Genomic DNA, 21,229 nt, shown 5'->3' with positions numbered 1-21,229 from the left:
CGTAATTCTGTGCCAACAGCGAATCAAGCCGTATTAAAACATATTTTATTCAGCAGAATTGCAGAAATCAAAAAGATTCACTGAAAATAGATCCTAAGATCCAATGACATCAGGAACACCAAGAGTCTAATTAATTATAGTTATATCTGTACGCATCAAACATGGAGTAAGCTGATCAAAGCTTGCATCTTTTAAAGAGAATGTACAGTATTAAAACAATCCATGGGATAAATCATCAATATGAGATTGGAGGGGAGGTTTGACACAAGGCATCTCCATGAATTAGCTGAAAACTACTCTGTAAGTGGACCATTCACTCCCACTTGAATGGGTGATAAAGAGCACTATGCAACAGCAGCTAGTAAGCAATCTGTGGGACTACTGTGCTGCCCAACCAATATATCATTTGATCCACAAAATTAAATACCAGTAGTATAATGTCGTACACCCATATACAGGGCCACTCGCTATACTATAAACAATCACGGAGAAAATCGAGTTTACATAGCTAATAAAATTAGATCAAAATGTATTTATACAGAGAAAATATAACGCCAATACATAACAAATTGACTAAACAAATACAATGGTACAATACATGGGTTTTTGAAATCAATAGGTGATTAAATCCACAGGTGTGAAAAACTAAGGCCGAAGAAAGGTCAGGACATATATATATTTGGGGTGCAGCTGCTAAGTATGTATAATATGTCACCGTGGACTGCAGCATATCATATCAATATAACTGTGCTCAAACTGATCGCCATAACAAGTGGTACAACGATCACCACTGCTGCCCCCAACATCAATGTGAAAACATATTTAAGTAAAACAATAGTTACCCATAATTGTGATTGGTCCTGCCTTCACCTCGGCCACTTACCCCGACGCGCGTTTCGCATTCAAAATACCACTTCCTCAGTTTTTAGCGGATAAGTGGGTGTCCCAGGTTTCTTACCCCCACTGATCTCATCCATAGGTTCTGGACAGCCTATTTAAAGTAAGGTAAGTAATATAACCTATATGTTGCATAAATATTGCAGTAATGGAATCTGTTAATGCAGTGTTTCTCAAATGGTGAGATCCCCTATAGTTGTTGATGAAGTTGAGCTTGTGAATCAGTATTCACATGTCCTTTTTCTGACTGTAGAAATCTTTAGGTCACAGAATAATTGACATATTTGGCACTTATTTTCATGTTATGAAGAATTCACAATACAATTTGTTATTGTACATCATGAAGAATTCAGGAAATAAACAAACTTAAATTGAACACTAATTTTTATTTTGATACAACTTTGCTCCACTAATGATGAGGCAAAGGCACCATCATGATCTATCTGGTGAGCCTTCAAAAGAAGAAGGTTGTGTTACATTATGTGATGTACAGTGGGGCAAAAAAGTATTTAGTCAGTCAGCAATAGTGCAAGTTCCACCCCTTAAAAAGATGAGAGGCGTCTGTAATTTACATCATAGGTAGACCTCAACTATGGGAGACAAACTGAGAAAAAAAAATCCAGAAAATCACATTGTCTGTTTTTTTATAATTTTTTTTGCATATTATGGTGGAAAATAAGTATTTGGTCAGAAACAAACAATCAAGATTTCTGGCTCTCACAGACCTGTAACTTCTTCTTTAAGAGTCTCCTCTTTCCTCCACTCATTACCTGTAGTAATGGCACCTGTTTAAACTTGTTATCAGTATAAAAAGACACCTTTGCACACCCTCAAACAGTCTGACTCCAAACTCCACTATGGTGAAGACCAAAGAACTGTCAAACGACACCAGAAACAAAATTGTAGCCCTGCACCAGGCTGGGAAGACTGAATCTGCAATAGCCAACCAGCTTGGAGTGAAGAAATCAACAGTGGGAGCAATAATTAGAAAATGGAAGACATACAAGACCACTGATAATCTCCCTCGATCTGGGGCTCCACGCAAAATCCCACCCCGTGGGGTCAGAATGATCACAAGAACGGTGAGCAAAAATCCCAGAACCACGCGGGGGGACCTAGTGAATGAACTGCAGAGAGCTGGGACCAATGTAACAAGGCCTACCATAAGTAACACACTACTCCACCATGGACTCAGATCCTGCAGTGCCAGACATGTCCCACTGCTTAAGCCAGTACATGTCCGGGCCCGTCTGAAGTTTGCTAGAGAGCATTTGGATGATCCAGAGGAGTTTTGGGAGAATGTCCTATGGTCTGATGAAACCAAACTGGAACTGTTTGGTAGAAACACAACTTGTCGTGTTTGGAGGAAAAAGAATACTGAGTTGCATCCATCAAACACCATACCTACTGTAAAGCATGGTGGTGGAAACATCATGCTTTGGGGCTGTTTCTCTGCAAAGGGGCCAGGACGACTGATCCGGGTACATGAAAGAATGAATGGGGCCATGTATCGTGGGATTTTGAGTGCAAACCTCCTTCCATCAGCAAGGGCATTGAAGATGAAACGTGGCTGGGTCTTTCAACATGACAATGATCCAAAGCACACCGCCAGGGCAACGAAGGAGTGGCTTCGTAAGAAGCATTTCAAGGTCCTGGAGTGGCCTAGCCAGTCTCCAGATCTCAACCCTATAGAAAACCTTTGGAGGAAGTTGAAAGTCCGTGTTGCCAAGCGAAAAGCCAAAAACATCACTGCTCTAGAGGAGATCTGCATGGAGGAATGGGCCAACATACCAACAACAGTGTGTGGCAACCTTGTGAAGACTTACAGAAAACGTTTGACCTCTGTCATTGCCAACAAAGGATATATTACAAAGTATTGAGATGAAATTTTGTTTCTGACCAAATACTTATTTTCCACCATAATATGCAAATAAAATTATAAAAAAACAGACAATGTGATTTTCTGGATTTTTTTTTCTCAGTTTGTCTCCCATAGTTGAGGTCTACCTATGATGTAAATTACAGACGCCTATCATCTTTTTAAGTGGTGGAACTTGCACTATTGCTGACTGACTAAATACTTTTTTGCCCCACTGTATGTCATATTCAGATGTGTGTGCTTTGTTTTCTGTTAAAGGATTAACTTTTCCGGTCAACAAGAACAATCTTACCAGCAGGATTTCATTCATAGACAGAAGAACCACCAAACATGGTGACAGGTAACCACCAGGTTTATTCTTGAAACTTGAAAATCCTCTGGAGAAGATTTGTCAAAACTGTCAATTTTTTTAAGCAGTGTAAATTAAGACCAGACAGTCTTAAAGAAGACCAGTCACTTCCTAAAACAAAATTGAGTTAAAAAAAACCCTTCTAATCACCCTGAGATCCCCTGATTCTTCTGCTCTTTTCCTTCTTGTGTGGTGGCACTCCATTGCAGAGATATTCACATTTGTTGCTTTTGGAGTGCACTATGTAAAATTTCTACTTTGAGCTCAACTTGGGGATCAGAATGTTTTCTGGGGGGTGCGCTCTCACCCCTCATTACCAGATGCAGCCAATCACAGCTCGGCAATGACTGTGACTGCTACACAACTAGTGCTGTGATTGGCTGTTTTTGGGAGGGAGGGGTATCCATTGCCCCAGAGAAAATTCTGAAGAAACTCCCAGTTGAACTTCAAGGAGAAATTTCACATCATATGCTCCAAAAGTAACAAATATGAATATTTCTGCAATGGAGTGACTCAGTGAAAAATTGAAACAAGTGTTAGAATTAGAGAATGTCATGGATTTTACAAAGTATTTAATTTTTTTTTAGCAAGGTCCTCTTTAAAATATGTCAAATTTATCATAAATTTATCATTCTCTCATGCTGCTTGATAAATCTAGAGTATTTTCTGACTGTCTAGTACAAGTTTACATCACCTATTAGTTTGCTTACTTTGTGCACAAGGTTGAGGCTCATTTTTGATAAGCCACAGCCTTTACAGAAAGGTCTTGACAGATAATGTGAAAAAAGTATCGAAAACTCATAATAAATATGGTGCATATCACAAAAGACAGGTTTTAGGCAAAAGTAGCTCTGGAATTCTGTCTTATTTAGTGACATAAATTTCTCCCACTGTGTCTAAAGTGTCTTTTCACTAAACATAGACAAATCAAAGACATATGTATTAGCTCTTTTACGCATGTCCAAATGCAAGTGGTACATTAGACCCTTCCCTGAAGACTAAACTATACTAATTTTTTTACGCTTTTAAGCCAAATTTCTAGGCAGACCATCAGAGTTGCAATCTGTATGAAGTATTCAGCAAGCTTTTTGTTGAATACATCACCTTAGGTAGTGACTGTTGCAAGAAAAACTGACAAACTTCATATGATTTGAAAAAGAGGTCAAATAAAGATACCGTAACTCTAGAATCTTCTTTTCCTATTGTAGCTATATTTAATATAATGGAAAAAATACATTATCTTAAGTAGGTATGATTTTAGTGCAGATTTACTGTATGTTTTTGATGTATTGTAAAAGCAAAAAAAATACATTAATTTAAACAATCAAAGAAGCAATAATTGTCTATCATTACAGTAATGTTGAAAGCAACGTGAACATATCAGAGTCAGACGGCTGCGACGTTCGAAACAGACATGGTAGAATGTGAGTGCAGTTGGAATATTATATTATTACATAGTGTAATAGCATTAGTCTCAATATCCATCTTATAATTTCATCATTAGGAATAATCATAGGACAAATCAGCCACGTGTATTTACTAAAGCAAGAAGAGAAAAATACGAGTCAAGCAAAATTCGCCAAAAAATACAGCAATTTAAAAGATTAATTGAAAACTACCGGCGTCATATTGTATGCTTAGTAATCTTCTATGGAATATCAGCTGGACTGTTTGCAGAAAGAGGATATTGTGAGTATAATACTATCTCATTCATGTTAGTGTGTGTGTATGGCAAAGCTAAAAAAAGGTAAATTTGATTGAAATGTTTGATTTGCTAAATTTAGTTTACCTTTAAAGAAGCTATTTCATCACAAACAACTCCTTCCAGATTAGAGGTTATATCAGTATGTACCTCAGAGGTAGCTCTAGTCAGTCAGAGTAGGAGAACTCTACTGTCCACTCTTGCTTACGGTATGTAGTAGGATTTTCAGTTAAAAACACACTATTTGTAATCTATAGGCCTCAAATCATCATATAGACAGTAGTTGCCTTCATAAGTTAACCCTTTTATTATTTAAAAAAAATGTTAATTTGTCATATTAGATATCTGTTTGTCAAATGTCTTCCTAAAATTCCCACCGTCTGTTGATTCTGTCCCAGTCTATACAGCACAGCTAACAAGTGGTCTGCAGAGAACATAAAACATACACATATTCTGTTCTCTCCAGTTGACAATGTGAAAAATGTAATAATTCAAGATATATTTTTGTACATGATTAGCTGCCACCATCAATTAAAAATAAATTCGGAAAAAATAAATTAAATTATAGACACTGTATATTTCTAATTATAGATTCCTTTTTTAATGTGGTTAATAGCAATGTTATTTCCAAAAAAGGTAGCTCATTGTGTACTATGCTGATATTATTACAGTACATGTTACACTGTCGCTTAAAAAAACCCATTTGATATAAAATTGTGTGGCACACCATGGGAGTATTGAAGAAAATCCATTTAATAAAAGGAAGACCTGCAATCTCTCTCTTTTCTGCTGTGAACTACAGTGTTTAACTCCATACCTCTGTGTTGCACATGTAATTAATGAAATGAAAACAAAAAAATTAAAAATATTAGGGAAAGCTATGTTTGAGCAGACATTTAGATATAAGGGTATAAGGGTGCCGAGCAAGCTGTTGATTTCTGGCCCTGGTACCTTATGCATTGTGGCCCAGCAGCAATAGGTTGGCGAGAATGTTTTGCGGTGCAAAACTCTGTAAAACAATCAGTAAGAACAAGAGAGTGATATATTGTATGCCAGTGGTGAATATTATCTGTGAGACTTGCATCAATATCTGACACTTCTGAATGTTTCTGCATTCTACAGATTATGGCTTTGCATCGCCAGGAAATGGAATTTCTGACACTACATATATTGGGCTGATAATTTCTCGAGGTTCAGCTGCCAGCATTTCATTTATGTTCTCCTACATCCTTCTGACGATGTGCCGAAACCTAATTACGTTCCTGCGAGAGACATTCTTGAATCGATATATCCCGTTTGATGCCGCAGTAGATTTCCACCGTTTGATCGCCATGAGTGCACTTGTCCTTACCAGTAAGTTTGTCTCACTGTAGAGAAATGTGAAAATGAAACCAAAATGTTGAGTAACTGTTGAATTTGTTCAATACTTTTGTCTTCTTTAGTTTTCCATGCACTTGGCCACTTGGTCAATGTCTACATCTTCACCATCACTCCACTAAGTGTCCTCAGCTGCCTCTTCCCTACTGTGTTTTCAGATAACGGGTACGTTAAGCTGTAGCATTTGAGTCAGAAGCATTTAAACTATAAAGGGATGTCTAACATGGGACATTTATCACTTACCTGCATTTGCTCTGAGCCCCACTTATCATTACCATATTACCATACTTAACCATTTCTGTCAGCGCTATGACAAAGACAATATATGAAGCAGCATAAATCAATCATGACCCACTGCTTTATTCAAACTTCTGCTCACAGTGAACATCTAGAGGAATAATGGAAGACTTGGGAACTCTGTTTTAGTGATTGGTGGAGCTATCAGCAGTTTGACCCCTAGTGATCAGTCATTTATCCCCTATCCTGCCTATAGGTGATTAATGTTCTTCACGGGACAACCTTTTTAATGCAGTCAACAATGTGAGTGTGAAACACATAACATTTCTAGTAGCTTACAGGGGTATTACCAAGTTTGACAGTTAGATCATGGATAGGGAATAACTTACTGATCATTGGAGATCTGTCTTCCAGGACCCCCATTGATCCTGAGAACTGGGCAGTGCAAAACCTGATCTGAATGGAGTGGAGGTGCGCATGCTTGAACTTCACTCTATTCATTCTCTTTCTTCTGTAGAGAAAGCCTAGAACATAACTCGGCTATTAATGGTGGTTCAATAAACAATGAATGGAGTAGAGTTTGAGCATGTCCCCCTCCATTCAAATACAGCTCTGTAATCTCAAGATCAATGTCATCCTTCTCTGAATTATAGGGAACCCAAGAGGTTGGATTCCCATTCCCAGAGATCAGTAAGTTCACCTTATTCCTTGGATAGGTGATTACATTAATGGCGGGAATATGCCATTACAACACCTAAAAAGCAGTCAGACACCAAAATAAGCTTTGTTCTGACAGTCAAAAGAAAAAGCTGTGATATTTTAGCTCTGAAGTCTGAAAAAACTCTGAATGCTGCTTTGAACCATATTATAAATTATAACTAAGGTATAAAGCAAAATATATACAAGATATATTATCTAAAATGTTTAGAATAATTCTAAACTTATATTGAAAAATGGTTTCAATTTGTTTCAATTATAGCTATGAGATGTAAATTGGAAAAATATATTTGACTCTTCGTTCCCTTTTTGGTGAATTAGATTATCAAAATATTACAATTTGAGAGTCCTCAGTGGTTGATACCTTTTTAATGGCTAACTGAAAATATGGTACCAAATTGCAAGCTTTCACGACTACTCAAGTCTCTTCATCAGGCATAGATGCTATGCCTGATGAAGAGACCCAAGTAGTTGTGAAAGCTTGCAATTTGTTACCATCTTTTCAGTTAGCAATTAAAAGATATCAACCACTGAGGTCTCTCAAATTGTATTTTTCTACCTACTGGCTAACACGGTACAAAGATATATATTGTTCCTGTATTCGATTAACGAGGCAGCATATGAATGCTGATGGGTCCACAAGAACGTTTCTGAGAACTTGAAATGTCTTTTCTCTGCATCTCACCTTGATAATTAGAACAATCTATTTTGAGAATGTTGAAATTCCGATAATAACAACTCATATTAGAATTTCTTTTTATGCAACATTATGCTAATCTGAGATTCCTTCAAATCCTTAGATCTGAGTTTCCAGAGAAATATTATTGGTGGTTTTTTGAGACTGTGCCAGGTAAGCAGCCTTGGGATCTTATTGTGACTGCTGAGAATTTACAATACAAAGACTTTAATGTCTGAGATGTGATATAATAACAGAGACTTACTTCAGAATCCTTGACTTGGCAACTGCACGGTAGTAAAAGGAAAAATGAAATACACAAAGTAGTGTAGTATCAATTAATCTTCTAACGATAATAAACTAGTGAGACTGGCATTATTTCATAAAACATGTAAGTGGAAAGGTTTAGTCTCAATACTCACAGGCCTGGAGCTATTTTGTCACTGAATAGCTTAAAGGGAATCTTTCAGTGGGTTTTTTGTTATGTAATCCAAGAGCAAGATGAAGTAGGGGCAGAAAATGCAACAGGAGAAACTGAAAAAAGACCTCAGCACTATCCATTGTGCATATACGGAGATTACATAATGTTAGGACTGGCAGAATGCACCAAATAATAATATTAAAGAATATGAGGTGTGTTCGCAGTCCGGGGTCCACCGTGCAGAGATGGCACCTGCTGCTGAGTAATGGCAGATGGACGCTTGCTCACAAGTGGGTTAGACCTCACCCAGTGTGAATGGAAGTGAACTCTGTTGCTTCACAGAGTTGCTGTAATTACGCTGCGCCCTGTTAGCAGTCGTAGGGTGCGGCTGAAAGGCACTAGTGGGATCCCTATGAATCACTCCCACTAAACTGGTGATTGGACTCACTCTGACACTTGCAATAGACACATCCCACAATGGACAACAATAAGATGGATCTCACACACATACTAATAGTATAGTGTTAGGGATAGTACCCGTACTAGAAATCCTTCAAACAAGTCTAGGACACTCCAAAATAGCATAGAGAAAACCCGAGAAGAAACACATGGAGTACATGTCCCAAAGTGTAAAAATACGTTTTTATTTATAACAATATTAAAAACACAATTATGAAGTCATAACATATACAGAACACACAATAGGGGAAACTGAGGATAGCACTGAAAGTGTTAAAAAGACGGAAGACCCCCATACGCCTCTAATACGGCTTTCTAATGTAAATGCCATTAAGTGCAGGTTATAAGGTAAAGACGCCACCACATCCGACAGTCCGCAGGTGAGCAACTACATCTCCCCAAGTGGGGTGCCGCTAACCACAGAACGGCCTATATCACATTTAAAGCGGTTTAATGGCTCTTACCCATATAGTCAGTCTCCGGTCTTAGGGGGGTCACCGCCGCAGCCCCAACGCGCGTTTCGCGTTGGCTTCGTTGGCCCCCTGACGAAGCCAACGCGAAATGCGTGTTGGGGCTGCGGCGGTGACCCCCCCTAAGACCGGAGACTGACTATATGGGCAAGAGCCATTAAACCACTTTAAATGTGATATAGGCCATTCTGTGGTTAGCGGCACCCCACTTGGGGAGATGTAGTTGCTCACCTGCGGACTGTCGGATGTGGTGGCGTCTTTACCTTATAACCTGCACTTAATGGCATTTACATTAGAAAGCCGTATTAGAGGCGTATGGGGGTCTTCCGTCTTTTTAACACTTTCAGTGCTATCCTCAGTTTCCCCTATTGTGTGTTCTGTATATGTTATGACTTCATAATTGTGTTTTTAATATTGTTATAAATAAAAACGTATTTTTACACTTTGGGACATGTACTCCATGTGTTTCTTCTCGGGTTTTCTCTCGCTCTGACACTTGGTAGATTTTGAGCCCGCGCCTGAGGATGCCCTAAGTCAGATGCTGAGTCCAAGCGGGAATTCCCACCCTACTCTGACCGGCTGTCAAAAAAGCACACTGATTGTGCACGGTGCCATAATGATGGGCACTCCAAATAGATACTGAAATGTGTGCTTAGTGCGCAGGTAGCACTGTTGGGAGCTAGGTAGCTTCCGCCATTCACAAGCAGTCATCAACACAAGGAATGGAAATGATTAAGGAGCTTTCATCCCTGAAACGCCTGCTTGCTGCTGATCAGTACTTGCTACAAAGGCAGAGCCTGGAAAAGCAGCAGTAACCAAGCGCACAGTATAAGCTTGAGCCAGACGCTGGGACCGACATCTCTGCTGAGCAGTCTCCACTGCAGCTGGAGGAAAATGGGAGACCGCTGCAGACATGGTTCGAGATTCCCCCTGTGCAGCGGTGTGAACTCGACTCTTAACATATAACGACCAATAAACCAGTGGAAAAACAATGGTGTGCTGTTCAAAAGTTTCCACAACGGTGATAAAAATGCAAAAATCAAGAAGCAAACAAGGCGGCACTCACCGTGTAAAAATATTCCTTTACTGAAGTCCTTCTAAAAGCATTCAGTCAGGGAGAGGGAGCAGGTGTGGCTGGTCAGACAATGGCCATATCGTATCCTGTGGAAGAGTCTCGATGCGTAAAACAACCCTTGTCCGATTAGCCACACCTGCTCCCTCTCCCTGACTGCATGCTTTCGGAAGGACTTCAATAAAGGATTATTTTTATACAAACAAGTGCCGCCTTGTTTGCTACTTGATTTTTGCCTTTTTATCGCCTTGGAAAACCAAGTTGCAAAAAATTTTTTTAACTTTTTTACCCAAAAATACTTACATTTAAGTAGTCAAAAAATTGTAGCTGTCATCCTTAGGAGCCCTAATTTTTATATAACTATTTTTCTTTTGCAAAAAAACAAAAATAGCTTATTTTTACTAGATAATTTAAAAGAATAAAAAAAATCTAGGGCCAGGGTTAGCAATTAGCACATTGGGATCTACTGATGGAGGTTCACTGTGGTCACAATACCTTAAATAAAGATAAAAAATAAAGAATGTAGCAAAATTAAATAACTTATATTCACCTGGTGAATTCCCTGCATTGGCGTAGCTCTGGTGATCCTGCTGATTTCGTAGTTGTGCCCTGTAATAAAGAAGTGTCACGCATATATGCATTAGTACTGTAGCCAATCACTGGCCCTAGTGATGATGCCTGATTGACTGCAGTGGTTACTTGTTTATGATTGGCGCATCATCACTGCTGGACAAGTCATGAAGAATGGTGGGGCCAATGCCGTGGTAGCACTGGGATAGCAGGAATTTTCAGGAAGGCAAAAGATTTTATATTGTATGTCACTGACACTACACAAGACGTTGAGTTACAGTACTCATTCTAATTACAGGTATAACTGGAGTCCTGCTCCTAGCAGTCATGGCTCTGATGTATGTGTTTTCTACCTATCATTTTCGACGGATCAGTTTCCGTGGATTCTGGATCATTCATCATCTATATGTGTTATTCTATGTTCTGGTAAGAATGTAAAAAATCTACCACATAAATCACCAGTTTGCTGTAATTGGGATAAAATGGATCATATTATGATACGGAATCAATGTTACGTTCTGATAGATACAGTATATTGCTAAACAATCAGTTTCTCATTTTTAAAACCAACTTTTGAAAGCTGTAAGGATTTTATGGACTATACGGATTTTATTACACTACATGTTTTTCTGAAAGGGGATGTTACTTATGAATAACCCTTCCTTAGAATATTGTTTAAACTGTTGTGGAAATGAATTAATACAACCTCTCTAACTCCCAGTGATACGCTGATGTAGCTGGGTATTTAGGATTACATGACTTCCATATAAATGTATAAACCACTATATAACACCTCCTTGCTCTGGTTAATAGAGGGATGTCTTGAGCCTTAAACACATCTTTATTATGTGCATATTATCTATAAAAATTTCCAGACATATACTGTAGTTACGTGCAAAATCATAGGAGTGTGTTTAAAACAACTGAGGAAAAGCTCAATCCTTATAATTAGTGATGATCGAATTTGTTCGGATTCGGTTCCAAATACAATTGGCAGCGAATATTGTTTTTGCAATATTCATAGAACACAGCTGAATGTCATTAGAATCAATGGGAGTAGAAATTACCGAATATGTTCGGAACAAACATACATTCGGCAGCACGAATAAGAAAACAATATGGCAGGAATATGGCAAATTCAGATTCGGTGACCGAATCCGAACAAATTTGCTCAACTCTACTCATAATAGCATATATTTCCTTATACACAAAAACTCTGGGAACGCTGCACATTCCTTTGAAAACAAGAACAAAACATATTTTTTTAACTGAAAATGAAGAAAAATAAATAATAGGCAACATTAACCCCTTCATGACCCAGCCTATTTTGACCTTAAAGACCTTGCCGTTTTTTGCAATTCTGACCAGTGTCCCTTCATGAGGTAATAACTCAGGAACGCTTCAATGGATCCTAGCGGTTCTGAGATTGTTTTTTCGTGACATATTGGGCTTCATGTTAGTGGTAAATTTAGGTCAATAAATTCTGTGTTTATTTGTGATAAAAACGGAAATTTGGCGAAAATTTTGAAAATTTCGCAATTTTCACATTTTGAATTTTTATTCTGTTAAACCAGAGAGTTATGTGACACAAAATAGTTAATAAATAACATTTCCCACACGTCTACTTTACATCAGCACAATTTTGTAAACAAAATTTTTTTTTGCTAGGAAGTTATAAGGGTTAAAATTTGACCAGCGATTTCTCATTTTTACAACGAAATTTACAAAACCATTTTTTTTAGGGACCACCTCACATTTGAAGTCAGTTTGAGGGGTCTATATGGCTGAAAATACCCAAAAGTGACACCATTCTAAAAACTGCACCCCTCAAGGTGCACAAAACCACATTCAAGAAGTTTATTAACCCTTCAGGTGCTTCACAGCAGCAGAAGCAACATGGAAGGAAAAAATGAACATTTAACTTTTTAGTCACAAAAATGATTTTTCAGCAACAATTTTTTTATTTTCCCAATGGTAAAAGGAGAAACTGAACCACGTACGTTGTTGTCCAATTTGTCCTGAGTACGCTGATACCTCATATGTGGGGGTAAACCACTGTTTGGGCGCACGGCAGGGCTTGGAAGGGAAGGAGCGCCATTTGACTTTTTGAATGAAAAATTGGCTGCACTCTTTAGCGGACACCATGTCACATTTGGAGAGCCCCCGTGTGCCTAAAAATTGGAGCTCCCCCACAAGTGACCCCATTTTGGAAACTAGACGCCCCAAGGAACTTATCTAGATGCATAGTGAGCCCTTTAAACCCCCAGGTGCTTCACAAATTGATCCGTAAAAATGAAAAAGTACTTTTTTTTCACAAAAAAATTCTTTTAGCCTCAATTTTTTCATTTTCACATGGACAACAGGATAAAATGGATCCTAAAATTTGTTTGGCAATTTCTCCTGAGTACACCGATACTTCACATGTGGGGGTAAACCACTGTTTGGGCACATGGTAAGGCTCGGAAGGGAAGGAGCGCCATTTGACTTTTTGAATGAAAAATTATCTCCATCGTTAGCGGACACCATGTCGCGTTTGGAGAGACCCTGTGTGCTTAAACATTGGAGCTCCCCCACAAGTGACCCCATTTTGGAAACTGGACCCCCCAAGGAACTTATCTAGATGCCTAGTGAGCACTTTAAACCCTCAGGTGCTTCACAAATTGATCCGTAAAAATGAAAAAGTACTTTTTTTTCACAAAAAATTTATTTTCGCCTCAATTTTTTCATTTTCACATGGGCAATAGGATAAAATGGATCCTAAAATTTGTTGAGCAATTTCTCCCGAGTACGCCGATACCTCATATGTGGGGGTAAACCACTGTTTGGGCACACGGCAGGGCTCGGAAGGGAAGGCGCGCCTTTTAACTTTTTGAATGGAAAATTAGCTCCAATTGTTAGCGGACACCATGTCGCATTTGGAGAGCCCCTGTGTGCCTATGCAATGGAGCTCCCCCACAAGTGACCCCATTTTGGAAACTAGACCCCCCAAGGAACTTATCTAGATGCATACTGAGCACTTTAAACCCCCAGGTGCTTCACAGAAGTTTATAATGCAGAGCCATGAAAATAAAAAATAATTTTTCTTTTCTCAAAAATGATTTTTTAGCCTGGAATTTCCTATTTTGCCAATGGTAATAGGAGAAATTGGACCACAAATGTTGTTGTCCAGTTTGTCCTGAGTATGCAGATACCCCATATGTGGGGGTAAACCACTGTTTGGGCGCACGGCAGGGCTCAGAAGGGAAGGCACGCCATTTGGCTTTTTAAATGGAAAATTATCTCCAATCATTAGCGGACACCATGTCGCGTTTGGAGAGCCCCTGTGTGCCTAAACATTGGAGATCCCCCACAAATTACCCCATTTTGGAAACTAGACCCCCAAAGGAACTAATCTAGATGTGTAGTGAGCACTTTGAACCCTCAAGTGCTTCACAGAAGTTTATAACGCAGAGCCATGAAAATAAAAAAAAAAAATTATTTTCTCAAAAATGAATTTTAGCCCGCAATTTTTTATTTTCCCAAGGGTAACAGGAGAAATTTGACCCCAAAAGTTGTTGTCCAGTTTCTCCTGAGTACGCTGATACCCCATATGTGGGGGTATACCACTGTTTAGGCACATGCTGGGGCTCGGAAGTGAAGTAGTGACGTTTTGAAATGCAGACTTTGATGGAATGCTCTGTGGGCGTCACGTTGCATTTGCAGAGCCCCTGATGTGGCTAAACAGTAGAAACCCCCCACAAGTGACCCCATTTTGGAAACTAGACCCCGAAAGGAACTTATCTAGATGTGAGGTGAGCACTTTGAACCCCCAAGTGCTTCACAGAAGTTCATAACACAGAGCAGTGAAAATAATAAATAAGTTTTCTTTCCTCAAAAATAATTTTTAGCCCAGAATTTTTTATTTTCCCAAGGGTTACAGGAGAAATTGGACCACAAAAGTTGTTGTCCAGTTTCTCCTGAGTACGCTGATACCCCATGTGTGGGGGTAAACCACTGTTTGGGCACACGTGGGGGCTCAGAAGGGAAGTAGTGACTTTTGAAATGCAGACTTTGATGGAATGGTCTGCGGGCGTCACATTGCGTTTGCAGAGCCCCTGGTGTGCCTAAACAGTAGAAACCCCCCACAAGTGACCCCATTTTGGAAACTAGACCCCCAAAGGAACTTATCTAGATGTGTGGTGAGCACTTTCAACCCCCAAGTGCTTTACAGAAGTTTATAACGCAGAGCCGTGAAAATAATAAATACGTTTTCTTTCCTCAAAAATAATTTTTTAGCCCAGAATTTTTTATTTTCCCAAGGGTTACAGGAGAAATTGGACCACAAAAGTTGTTGTCCAGTTTCTCCTGAGTACGCTGATGCCCCATGTGTGGGGGTAAACCACTGTTTGGGCACACGTGGGGGCTCAGAAGGGAAGTAGTGACTTTTGAAATGCAGACTTTGATGGAATGGTCTGCGGGCGTCACGTTGCGTTTGCAGAGCCCCTGGTGTGCCTAAACAGTAGAAACCCCCCACAAGTGACCCCATTTTGGAAACTAGACCCCCCAAGGAACTTATCTAGATATGTGGTGAGCACTTTGAACCCCCAAGTGCTTCACAGACGTTTACAACGCAGAGCCGTGAAAATAAAAAATCATTTTTCTTTCCTCAAAAATGATGTTTTAGCAAGCAATTTTTTATTTTCTCAAGGGTAACAGGAGAAATTGGACCCCAGTAATTGTTGCGCAGTTTGTCCTGAGTATGCTGGTACCCCATATGTGGGGGTAAACCACTGTTTGGGCACACGTCGGGGTTCGGAAGTGAGGGAGCACCATTTGAATTTTTGAATACAAGATTGGCTGGAATCAATGGTGGCGCCATGTTGCGTTTGGAGACCCCCTGAAGTGCCTAAACAGTGGAAACCCCTCAATTCTACCTCCAACACTAACCCCAACACACCCCTAACCCTTATCCCAACTGTAGCCGTAACCCTAATCACAACCCTAACCCCAACACACCCCTAACCACAACCCTAACCCCAACACACCCCTAACCCTAACCACAACCCTAATTCCAACCCAACTCTAAGGCTATGTGCCAACGTTGCGGATTCGTATGAGATTTTTCAGCATCATTTTTGAAAAATCCGCGGGTAAAAGGCACTGCGTTTTACCTGTGGATTTACCGTGGATTTCCAGTGTTTTTTGTGCGGATTTCACCTGTGGATTCCTATTGAGGAACAGGTGTAAAACGCTGCGGAATCCGCACAAAGAATTGGCATGCTGCGGAAAATACAACGCAGCGTTCCCGCGCGGTATTTTCTGCACCATGGGCACAGCGGATTTGGTTTTCCATATGTTTACATGGTACTGTAAACCTGATGGAACACTGCTGCGGATCCGCAGCGGCCAATCCGCACCGTGTGCACATAGCCTAATTCTAAAGGTATGTGCACACGCTGCGGAAAACGCTGCGGATCCGCAGCAGTTTCCCATGAGTTTACAGTTCAATGTGAACCTATGGGAACCAAAAATCGCTGTACACATGCTGCGGAAAAACTGCACGGAAACGCAGCGGTTTACATTCCGCAGCATGTCACTTCTTTCTGCGGATTCCGCAGCGGTTTTACAACTGCTCCAATAGAAAATCGCAGTTGTAAAACCGCAGTGAAATGCGCAGAAAAACCGCGGTAAATCCACGATAAATCGGCAGCGGTTTAGCACTGTGGATTTTTCAAATCCGCTGCGGAAAAATCCGCATAGGACCAGAATACGTGTGCACATACCGAAACCCTAACCCTAGCCCTAACCCTAGCCCTAACCCTACCCCTAACCCTACCCCTACCCCTAACCCTAGCCCTAACCCTAGCCCTAACCCTACCCCTAACCCTACCCCTAACCCTACCCCTAACCCTAACCCTAACCCTACCCCTACCCCTAACCCTAGCCCTAGTTCTTACCCCAACCTTAGTGAAAAAAAAAAAAATTCTTTATTTTTTTTATTGTCCCTATCTATGGGGGTGACAAAGGGGGGGGGGGGGGGGGTCATTTACTATTTTTTTTATTTTGATCACTGAGATAGGTTATATCTCAGTGATCAAAATTCACTCTGGAACGAATCTGCCGGCCGGCAGATTCGGCGGGCGCACTGCACATGCGCCCGCCATTTTGGAAGATGGCGGCGCCCAGGAAAGAAGACGGACGGACCTCGGGCGGCCAGGTAAGTATAAGGGGGGGGAGATCAGGGCACGGGGGGGGCGTCGGAGCACGGGGGGGTGGATCGGATCATGGGGGGGTGGATCGGAACACGGGAGGGAGGATTGGAGCACGGGGAAGGATTGGAGCACGGGGTGAGGGATCGCTGTGTGGGGGGGGTGGATCGGAGCACGGGGGGTCGCTGTGTGCGGGGGGGGGATCGGAGTGCGGGGGGGTGTGATTGGTGCACGGGGAAGCGGACAGGAGGACGGGGGAGCGGAGCACAGGACGGAGGGGAGCGGACCACAGATCGGGGGGCTGGGGGGGCGATCGGAGGGGTGGGGTGGGTGCACATAAGTGTTTCCAGCCATGGCCGATGATATTGCAGCATCGGCCATGGCTGGATTGTAATATTTCACCAGTTTTTTAGGTGAAATATTACAAATCGCTCTGATTGGCAGTTTCACTTTCAACAGCCAATCAGAGCGATCGTAGCCACGAGGGGGTGAAGCCACCCCCCCTGGGCTAAACTACCACTCCCCCTGTCCCTGCAGATCGGGTGAAATGGGAGTTAACCCTTTCACCCGGCCTGCAGGGACGCGATCTTTCCATGACGCATATGCTGCATCATGGGTCGGAATGGCACCGACTTTCATGACGCAGCGTATGCGTCAAAGGTCGGGAAGGGGTTAAAAAAAATAAACGGTGTCTTCATTTCATTTACAAACCTCGAATCTTTACAGTATTACCTGAAATTTATTTACAGACGTTGCGTTCTGTTAATAACTGAACTAATATTTCATTGAAAAGCCTTTACTTCTGATAACTGCTTTATATCCGTGTAGCATGGTGTTGAGTAACATCTGACATCTGCGAACAGATATTCCAGCCCAAGCTGACTGGCCCACATTCCACAGTTCTTTTGCATTTTTAGGTTTTGTATCAAAAATAGTATGTTTGCTGTAACGCCATAAATTCTCAACCAGTTTAAGGTCAGGGGATTGGCTGGCCACTTCATACTGGAACTAGTATGTTGCCCGCTTCCTGGTGTTTTTGGGGTTGTTGTCCTACTGAAACACCCATTCCAAGGAAATTTTATCTACATAAGGCAACATAACCTTTTCCAGTATTTTGATATATTAAGACTGGTCCATGGTGGTATGTGATAAATTGGCCCAACTCCTTAGTATGAGAAACAACCCCATACCATTATATTTGCACCTCCATGTCTTACAGTCTTCACAGTGTACTGTGGCTTGAATTCAGTGAGTCACAAACTGCTGCCTTTAGACCCAATAAGAACAATCATCTTCTCATCTGTCATTAGAATGTTGCGTCACTTCTCTCAGGTCAGTTATTGTGTTCTTTGGCAAACTGCAACCTTTCCAACACACCTTTTTCAGTAATGGTACTTTACGAGGGTTTCTTGCAAATAGTTTGGCGTCACGTAAGTGCCTTCTGATGATTGCAGGACTCACAGGTAATTGAAGATTTTCTTTGATCTCCCTGGAGCTAATCATTGGATGCTTCGTACCATTCTCGTAATCCTATGATCTATGCGGATGGTAGTATGTCTTTTCCTACAACATTTTTTAGGTTTTGTTTGGCATTTTAAAGCTTTGGTAATGTTATTAGTTGAGAAACTAATTACTTTATGCACTTCTTTATTTGTTTTCCTCTCTCAAATCAACTCCTTGATTAAAGTTATTTCTCTTTTGGTACAATGTCTAGAATGTCCCATTTTGCTCACAGAGCTGGGGCTAAAGCCAGCAGGTATACCATTTGCTACCCTCCTTCTAAATGTAAGGCCATAATTGACACCTGTTTCTTTACAGAACTCCATACTGCTATTAATTAGTACACCTCCCTTTCATTAAATGAATCAATTACACCCAATTAACAGTGTCAATGTCACAAATGTTGTTTCTGTTGGTTGCCCATTACGCGCCTACACCTAGTCATGAATTTTTTCCCATGTTGTATGATCTTTTCTGCCAAAAAACAGTAATTAAACATAATAATGATGTTAGACTGCTATTGTTTTGCACATAACTGTAATGCGTACTGTAAGATCTTATGGGTACTGTCCTTTGGTTCCATTTTTACTTTGAGTCATTATGTCATGCAGTACAATTACGCAATGTGAGAAGATAATGGCCATGATGCCCAAAGACTTTGCTTTCTATGGCTTCTCTCTTATCACTTTGATCTGTTTATCACAGACTATCATTCATGGCAGCTTTGCACTCATCCAGCAACCAAGATTTCACATTTTTTTTATTGCCCCGGCTATTATCTTTGTGGTTGATAAACTGATTAGTTTGAGGAGGAAAAAGATAGAGATAGAAGTTCTAGAAGCAAAGCAACTTCCCTCAGGTATGTAATAGAATATATTTGCTGCACATTCTTGTACACATATTGCAATAAAACGAATACTTGATAGAAATCTTGTTTTCTTCACTTAATGAATAATTCACGAGTCAAGACACTAGTGTCTTGTAAATGATGCTGTTCAGAAGATAAGAAACCTTAGGCAATTGGCTGTTATTGCATGGTAAAAGGTCTTGTGCAGATGACGGTATTTTTGGTCTGAATGCGATCCGACAAAACACTCTACTGCACTCTGATCAACGTGATTCTATTTTGCCAGGAAAAATATTGCAGCATGCATGATTTGCAATCAGTATTCAGATCATACTCAGCCATGCAAGTCAGTTAGTCCGTGGAAAACATGGGACTGCACTCAAATGATACTTACAATTTTCATGGACTGACAGAATGGACAAGATGGAGAATTTTTTTTAATCTTATCTACATCCCTGAGAAGTGAATCTTACTATGGGCACACTTTGATCAAACTCGGATCATAGTTTGATCAGTGTGTGATTAGCATAATCGTCCCGATTCTCTCAGATGGGAGAAAATACGATGGTGTGACCCTAGCCAAAAAAAAACTAATGCAAAGGGTTACTGAACAACTAGGCCCTTGTAAGATTATCTTATGTACAAAGAGTTTTTTAGTGATACAGTCCTTTTAATACCATAGCGAACAGATCAAATGTTGCAGTATTTCTATACATAATGATTCTCACTTTTGTGGCCCAGAATCCTTTTCTGATTGGCATTATAAACTGTATAATGTGACACTCAAACCAATAAACTTTAATGCTTTGAAGGCACCAGCTCTTGTCTAATCAATTCAATTTTGGTGCAATCTGTGTAGCACCACAGGGGCCCTCGAGGTTAAGGGCCCACTTCCACTTTCAATGCATCAAGCAGCTTCTGTCACAGACACGTTATGTGACTGCAAAGTGCCCACATTCAAAGGGACAATCTTAAGTCTGGGTTCACCCATCAACTAGTCTGTAAATAAATAGCAGGAAATCAAGTTCATCAGTCTATTCATGAATATTAAATAACCTTTACTGCATTTACTTTAATTTGTAGGTGTAACATATGTGAAGTTTCAGCGACCATCTGACTTTGACTACAAGTCTGGACAATGGGTTAGGATTGCCTGCTTGACTCTTGGTACAGATGAATACCATCCCTTTACACTGACATCTGCTCCCCATGAAGAAACATTAAGTTTACATATAAGAGCAGTAGGGCCATGGACAACAAGCTTAAGACAGCTTTATTCCTCTTCCAGCACAGCAGAGATGAAGTTCCCAAAGGTATATAAAACATTTTGCAATTCTTCCATTGTAAGCTAACAAAATGTTCAGATTTAGTATTAGAACATTTGTTAAAGTATCATAAATGTCAGAGTGCCATATTTTCAGGGATTTCGAAAAATGGAACCACCAATGTGGTCCTTGCATGCATTTTAAATGAGAAATGACTGTATAACCACTTGAAAATATTTGGACATGTGGAAATTTTCCATTTGGTCTGTATTGTACATAAAAAGAATTCTCTATTTTTTAAAGATATTTTTATGCTTCCTAATTTGTCTTTTATTTAGCTATTCCTGGATGGACCATTTGGAGAAGGGCACCAGGAGTGGAACAAGTTTGAAGTTTCAGTCTTAGTTGGTGGTGGAATTGGGGTTACACCATTTGCTTCAATCCTTAAAGACCTTGTCTTCAAATCTTCAGTCAACGCACGGATACAGTGCAAGAAAGTATGCCTATAGAATTTATCTTTAATTTCCATTTATGTATCATTCCACCATGCTTGAGTGAGAATTTTTAAATAAAATAGTATAATAACATTTTCTTCTTTACTCT

At 40.2% G+C, this 21,229-nt stretch overlaps 1 protein-coding gene across 2 annotated transcripts in view; it reads left to right on the top strand.

Moving 5' to 3' along the window:
• The window catches only part of LOC138676470 (dual oxidase 1-like), an 80,511-nt gene that overhangs the window by 50,047 nt on the left and 9,235 nt on the right, over positions 1–21,229 (top strand). For both annotated transcript variants that reach the window (XM_069765800.1, XM_069765801.1), the window contains 10 exons: positions 3,035–3,116; positions 4,481–4,549; positions 4,630–4,814; positions 5,950–6,180; positions 6,270–6,369; positions 7,959–8,008; positions 11,125–11,252; positions 19,220–19,373; positions 20,445–20,674; positions 20,965–21,123. In XM_069765800.1, coding sequence (XP_069621901.1) covers positions 3,035–3,116; positions 4,481–4,549; positions 4,630–4,814; positions 5,950–6,180; positions 6,270–6,369; positions 7,959–8,008; positions 11,125–11,252; positions 19,220–19,373; positions 20,445–20,674; positions 20,965–21,123 — 1,388 coding nt within the window. The remainder of the gene's footprint in view (positions 1–3,034; positions 3,117–4,480; positions 4,550–4,629; positions 4,815–5,949; positions 6,181–6,269; positions 6,370–7,958; positions 8,009–11,124; positions 11,253–19,219; positions 19,374–20,444; positions 20,675–20,964; positions 21,124–21,229) is intronic.

This window comes from Ranitomeya imitator, chromosome 4, assembly GCF_032444005.1.
Source record: "Ranitomeya imitator isolate aRanImi1 chromosome 4, aRanImi1.pri, whole genome shotgun sequence".
Classification (NCBI taxonomy): Eukaryota; Metazoa; Chordata; class Amphibia; order Anura; family Dendrobatidae; genus Ranitomeya; species Ranitomeya imitator.
Note: the sequence above shows the minus strand (reverse complement) of the source record. Positions and strands in the feature narration are given on the sequence as shown.